This window comes from Myotis davidii, unplaced genomic scaffold (genome assembly GCF_000327345.1).
Source record: "Myotis davidii unplaced genomic scaffold, ASM32734v1 scaffold1204, whole genome shotgun sequence".
Classification (NCBI taxonomy): Eukaryota; Metazoa; Chordata; class Mammalia; order Chiroptera; family Vespertilionidae; genus Myotis; species Myotis davidii.
Genome location: NW_006294755.1, coordinates 373,661 through 379,369, shown reverse-complemented (window position 1 = coordinate 379,369; position 5,709 = coordinate 373,661). Strand labels below are relative to the sequence as shown.

Genomic DNA, 5,709 nt, shown 5'->3' with positions numbered 1-5,709 from the left:
TGGCCATAGGTCTGGGGGTGGAGCCACAGGGCTGACCGCTCCTCTCCTCAGCGCATCAAGGAGGGCAGCGTCATCGACCGCATCCAGCTCATTAACGTGGGCGACATGATCGAGGCCATCAACGGGCAGAGCCTGCTGGGCTGTCGGCACTACGAGGTGGCCCGGCTGCTCAAGGAGCTGCCCCGAGGACGCACCTTCACCCTGAAGCTTACCGAGCCCCGCAAAGCTTTCGGTGAGGAGCTGCTGCTTGGACCACCCGATATACCTGGGTCCGGGCTGCAGTGCCACGAGCCACCAGAAGGTGGCGCCCCAAGCCCAGCAGGCCTAATTGGAAAGAGGGACAGCTCCGCCTTGCCTTGGGGAGGGGGGTGCTGGCCCTCCGCCCAGCCTGGGAGGAGGGTGGGGACGAGGAGGAAGTTCCCCCCGCATCCAGCTTCCAGGAGCCATTAGCCCAGCCAAGCGCCCCCAACCCTGGCCAGCTCCCCCAACCCCCCCCAGCCCCTATAAGCCAGGCTTGGCTGCCCTGTGCCAGCCCCCCCACACTTTCCAGTTTGGCTTCACTAACTCTCAGGAATGGGCTCCAGGCCCCTAAGGTGGGGGTGGGGGACTCTGAACACTTCCCCAAGCAGCTAGGGCTGGTCCGTGGCCCAGCAGCTATTATGCCCCTCCCTCCCTCCCCCCAATGACCCTGAGGAGAGCAGCTAGAGATCAAGGCCCCATCCCCTTCCTGTCCCTTGGGCCCTGGGAGAGATGTGGTCCCCTTTAATGTCCCTTTTAGCCTTTTCCATTCCCAGCCCCTGGCTGCCCCTCTCCCACCCCAGCCAAGTCTGTCAGGAATCCTGCCCTCCTGGGATCACCTCAGCCCCCAACTGCCCCTGGAGCCTGCGGGAGCTTGGAGAAGGTAGAGGGGAGTGTCTAAGACCAGGATGTCTTGGTTCCTGTCCAGAACATGCTGGAATTGGGCTTCCCCCACTCTCACACCTCCCCTGCCGCCCACAGACATGATCAGCATGCGTTCAGGGGGTGGCCGTCCTGGCTCCGGCCCCCAGCTGGGCACTGGCAGAGGGACTCTCCGGCTCCGATCCCGGGGCCCTGCCACTGTAGAGGATCTGGTGAGTGTTCCAGCTGGGCCCGGGCCCCCTCCCCTGCACACTCACAGGGTGCGGTATCACCTGTTAGCTGAGGGGCTCCGGGCACTGTCTTCAAACCCACCTCTGCCTCCTCCCAGCTCTAGGACCCTTCCTGTTGGCCTTACTAGTTTCCTTGTCTGTAAAATGGGGGGGTAATAATACTGATAATGTCGGGGTTGTCCTGAGAATGAACTGAGGGTTAATATAGATAAAGTGGCAAAAAGAGACCTGGCACTCAGTAAATACATTTAGAGTTACGTTTACATTATTATGATGCCCCTGTCCCTCCTCCCACCCCACCTCCAGCCCTCGGCCTTTGAGGAGAAGGCAATTGAGAAAGTAGATGACCTGCTGGAGAGTTACATGGGCATCAGGGACACAGAGCTGGGTGAGTGCTTGGCATTTGGATCTGGGAGGGGTGGGAGTCTGGGGAAGGAGGCTTCCAGGTCCCATGGCCTGGGTCTGCCCTGAGCACCTCCATTCTGCTCCCCCACCCCCAGCGGCCACCATGGTAGAGCTTGGGAAGGACAAGAGGAATCCAGACGAGCTGGCCGAGGCCCTGGATGAGCGGCTTGGTGACTTTGCCTTTCCTGATGAGTTCGTCTTTGACGTCTGGGGTGCCATTGGGGACGCCAAGGTTGGCCGATACTAGGACTCCCACTGGACCTTGCGATGACCTGAGCCGGGCCTGGTGGGAGCCCCAGGGGTGGGGGCACCACCGCCCAGGCTCTGGCATCCGGCTCCGCCTGGCCCTGGCCCAGCAGTCCCAGGATGTGGCGTGGAGATGGGGCTGAGCCCCTGCCCCACTCCAGTCGGTACCACTCCTCCCTGATCCCAGCCTGGCTGGGGTCCCCAGCTGCCCCCCTACTCCCACCCTGTTCCCCACCTACCTCAGCCCGATCAGGCTCTGGGAGGGACCAGCCAGATTGGGCAGCCAGACCCCGCCCGCAACACTTTCCACATCAGCGGCCAAACTGGTCCCTCTGTCTCCCTGCGGCCTCGGGTTCTGTTTGGGGGTCCTGACCTCCTGGTTTCCTGACATAAGGAATTCAAAAGGGGGAGCGTCCACCGCCCCCCACAGCAAATGCAATAATCCCCCCTCCCGCCATTCCTCCAGAGGAGCTCCCTACCTCTGCATTTGAAACACAAGTCTGCTGTGAACCCCCCACCTCCCCACCCCACTCCTATGTCTCCCTCAGCCCCGCCCGGGACAGACAGGGCCTGAGGGATGATGGCGGTGGGCTTTTGTATCTGAATTTGCTGTCGAACATAAAGACTCTGCTGTTGGACCTGTCTGGTGGCCTTGGAGTGAGAGTGTGGGATGGGCCCAGGCTGGGAAAAAATGTAGCAGCTGAAATCCATCCTCCCCTGGCTCCAAATTGAATTAGGAGCTGGCCCTGGCTGCCCGCCCCCTCCCACCCGTTCCGCCTGATGAGGCTTCTGGCTGCGGGCCACCAGGCTTCCAGGCAAGGCCTGGGCTTTTTGGCCTACTGAGGGTTCACGTCTTGCTCCCTTTGGAACAGTGCCTCCTGCCACCCCAGCCTGATGTGGACAGTGGGCACAAGGCTGCTGGCTACAGCCCAGGGTGGTGGGAAGCACCAGGGCCAGGAGGTGTGGAAGCCTGGCTTGGAAAAAGAAAGCTGGCGGGGAGCGGGCTCAACCGGCCTCGGCCCGCTGGGGGCTGGGGCAAGTGCTATGGGGAGCAGCCCATCCCTGAAGCTCGGGGAGCAGCCACGATGCCGCCACACACCACCTGACTGGACGTGCAGGGTCTGCGGTGTCCCCGGCAGGCCATGCTGTGCACTGGACAGAAACCCGGCCTGCTTGTTTTGACAACCCTCTTCACCCTCAAGGATTTAAGGGGGATCTGGGAAGGGGGTGGGGCGGGACCCTGGCCAGACCAGGAGGGGAGAGCCAGGATTGAAGGGAGGGGAGCCAGCTAGGCTGGAGGTCCCTGCAGGAATGTTGGGGGGAGTGAGCCGAGGGGGGGAATGTGAGCCCAGTCCACTCCCAGTTTCCACTGGGTGGGCAATTGGCCTCCAAGGTGGGGGAAGTGGGAATGCTCTGAGCTGGGGGTGCGTGGCTATATTCTCTGGTGGGGCAGGGGTAGCAGTTGTCGGGGTCACTCCGTGCATTCCTGGGCACCTGGAGGTGTTTCATGTGTCCGTAGGAGCCTTCATGTGTGTTTCAGTAGGAGCCTTCTACTGAAAGGGTGTGTCTCAGTGTTGAGAGTAGGACTGTGTGTGTGTTGATGACGTGTGACTGTATTGAGGTGTTTGTGCGTATAAATAGCAGTGTCTACATAGAGTGTGGGTATGTGATTGGAGAGCTGTGAGCATGTGTGTGCCTGGATGTTCCTATTTGTAGGGTAGCGGGTGACCAGCAAGATCTCGGGGAGTCCAGGGCATTGCAACTCCTCGTGTTTCAGGTGTGGAGTGTGACTTGGACTGTTAGGGGGTATCTCTAAGTGATATGGATATGGCTGGAGGGCTGTATCAGCGAAGGCTCTCAGGGGCTGTATTTCAGGGTGTTAGAGTCAGTTACTATGGGGATGTCTCTGGTGCTGGGGGTGCAAATGCCTTATGAGTTCAGGGGTGTGATGATGGCTGACTCCAAGGCTCTGAGGAATGTGGCTGGCTGGGGACAGGCCAAGATGGTGACTGGTCTCAGGGTGTTCGGGGATATGATAGCGTGTCTTCAGGTGTGAGACTGTGTCCCTACTTCTCAGGGCAGGAGGTGAGGCTGCAGCTGTGTGTCCACAGGTGTGTCCCTCACCACATCCTGAAGCAGGATCTACTAGTAGGAGAGCCCCCTGGTCACTGGGCCTCGTCCTCCTCCCCTCCAGGGACATGACTCCCTGCTGCCCTGGGCTTTAAGCTCCTGTGTAAATAGTGGGCGGATCTCCTGGCCTGGCTGGGCCTGACCCAAGCTAGTCCACCCAAGGCACTGCCCACCACCACCCACCCAACATCCATGAAGGCTCTGGCAGGGCAAAGGAGTGCTGCTGCCCCCACAAGGGCTAGCCCCACAACCTCGCGGCCCCCATGGGTGTAGCGACACCCCCTGCAGCCGCCCCAGCCAGCCCCTGGCGACGCTCACATTTTCCAGTGTTTAGATTTTATCCACTTTATTAATGAGGCAGGCGAGAGGCCCAAGCCTGGGGGGAAGGGGGGTGCTCCTGCCCTACCAAGAGGAGGGGGTCAAGGGGGGGCAGGACAGCTCCATGGGAGCCCCCCTTCCTCATAAGGGGAGCTGGGGCCCAGAGTGACCCCTACCCATTGCCAGAAGTGCAGAGAGGGGGGTCTCTGCCCTCCCCAGGCCCCTCAATGGGCTGGTGCTGGGTGGAGCAGCCCCTGGAGGCCTGAGTGGGCAGCCAGAGGAGGCAGGGAGCCCAGCGAGGAGCCGCCCCTGTAGGAAGGGAGGGAGGGAGCGGCCTGCCGGAGAGCTGGAGCGCAGCGGACAGCCGGGACTGAGAAGCAGGCAATGGGGACCTGGTGTTCCAGGCACCACCAGGTAAGAAGACTGGGGTGCGAGGATCTCAGGTGGGGCTGGAGGGCACAGAAGGATGGGGCCATGGTTCCCGCTACCTGTTCATCCTGTGTTCAGCCCTATCTGTCCTGGTTGCTCTTAACCATCTGTCCCTTCTCCTTTCCCTTCTGGCCCAGGGGGCAGTAATGCCTCTCAGCCCTCACCACTGGATATCAAGGGAGGGGTGGTCCTGGGTCGGCCAGAGGCCTCTGGGGCAGGGACAGGGAGGGGAGCTGGTGAGAGTGGAACCCTGGGGCATCCTGGGGGAGGTAGCTGCGGTCCGGTAAGGCCTGAGTGAGAGGGAGACAGCAATGGAGCTCAGAGATGGGAATGTGGGGGACAGAGATGGGGCCATGGCGACAGTGCAGTGGGGAGAGAGGGGCCCACAGTGGCAGAGGTGGAGCTGTGGGCATCAAGGATGGGACTGGAGTAGGGCTGTCCGAGACGGGGCAGTGGGTCACGTGGAGCCCTAGGATCAGAAATGGGTCCGTGAGTATCACATGGGTCAGGGGACCAGGAATTCGCTATGATGTAAATGGGAGGTGGGTCTGTGAGACCCACAGGCCATGATAGACCAGGGGGCTGGGGCCAGGGGAGCCACAGTGAACCGGGAAGTAGGCAGTGAGGCAGAGTGGGGCTGGGAGCAAGAGCTGGGAGGGAAACAGGCGAAGGAGGAGTCAGGAACTGGGCACCAGGGTCTTTGGAGTTGCCATGGGGTCACTTGGGCCCTAATGACCCAAAAAGGGACCATCAGCTGGTCCCAGTGGGCGCTGTGCCCTTGGCCAGCCCCAACTTGCGCTCCTCTTCTCCCCAGCCCCGCCCCCGGCACCTGACATGAACCCCTACGGGCCCCTCAACCTGAGCCTGGTGGGCGAGGCGACCACGTGTATTGCACCTGTGGCCCCCAACGCATCCACTGGGCCACCGCCGGGCATCGGGGGCGCATCACCAGCGCTGCCCATCTTCTCCATGACGCTGGGCGCAGTGTCCAATTTGCTGGCACTGGCGCTGCTTGCCCAGGCTGGGTCGCATATGCGGCGCCGCCGCTCGG

At 61.7% G+C, this 5,709-nt stretch overlaps 1 protein-coding gene across 1 annotated transcript in view; it reads left to right on the top strand.

Annotated features, from left to right (window-relative positions):
- Positions 1–2,424, top strand: part of GIPC1 (GIPC PDZ domain containing family member 1) — an 11,222-nt gene extending 8,798 nt beyond the window's left edge. The window contains exons 5-8 of the mRNA XM_006769199.2: positions 20–232; positions 1,000–1,112; positions 1,437–1,518; positions 1,631–2,424. Coding sequence (XP_006769262.1) covers positions 20–232; positions 1,000–1,112; positions 1,437–1,518; positions 1,631–1,782 — 560 coding nt within the window. The 3' untranslated portion in view covers positions 1,783–2,424. The remainder of the gene's footprint in view (positions 1–19; positions 233–999; positions 1,113–1,436; positions 1,519–1,630) is intronic.
- Positions 2,425–5,709: the final 3,285 nt, after the last annotated feature.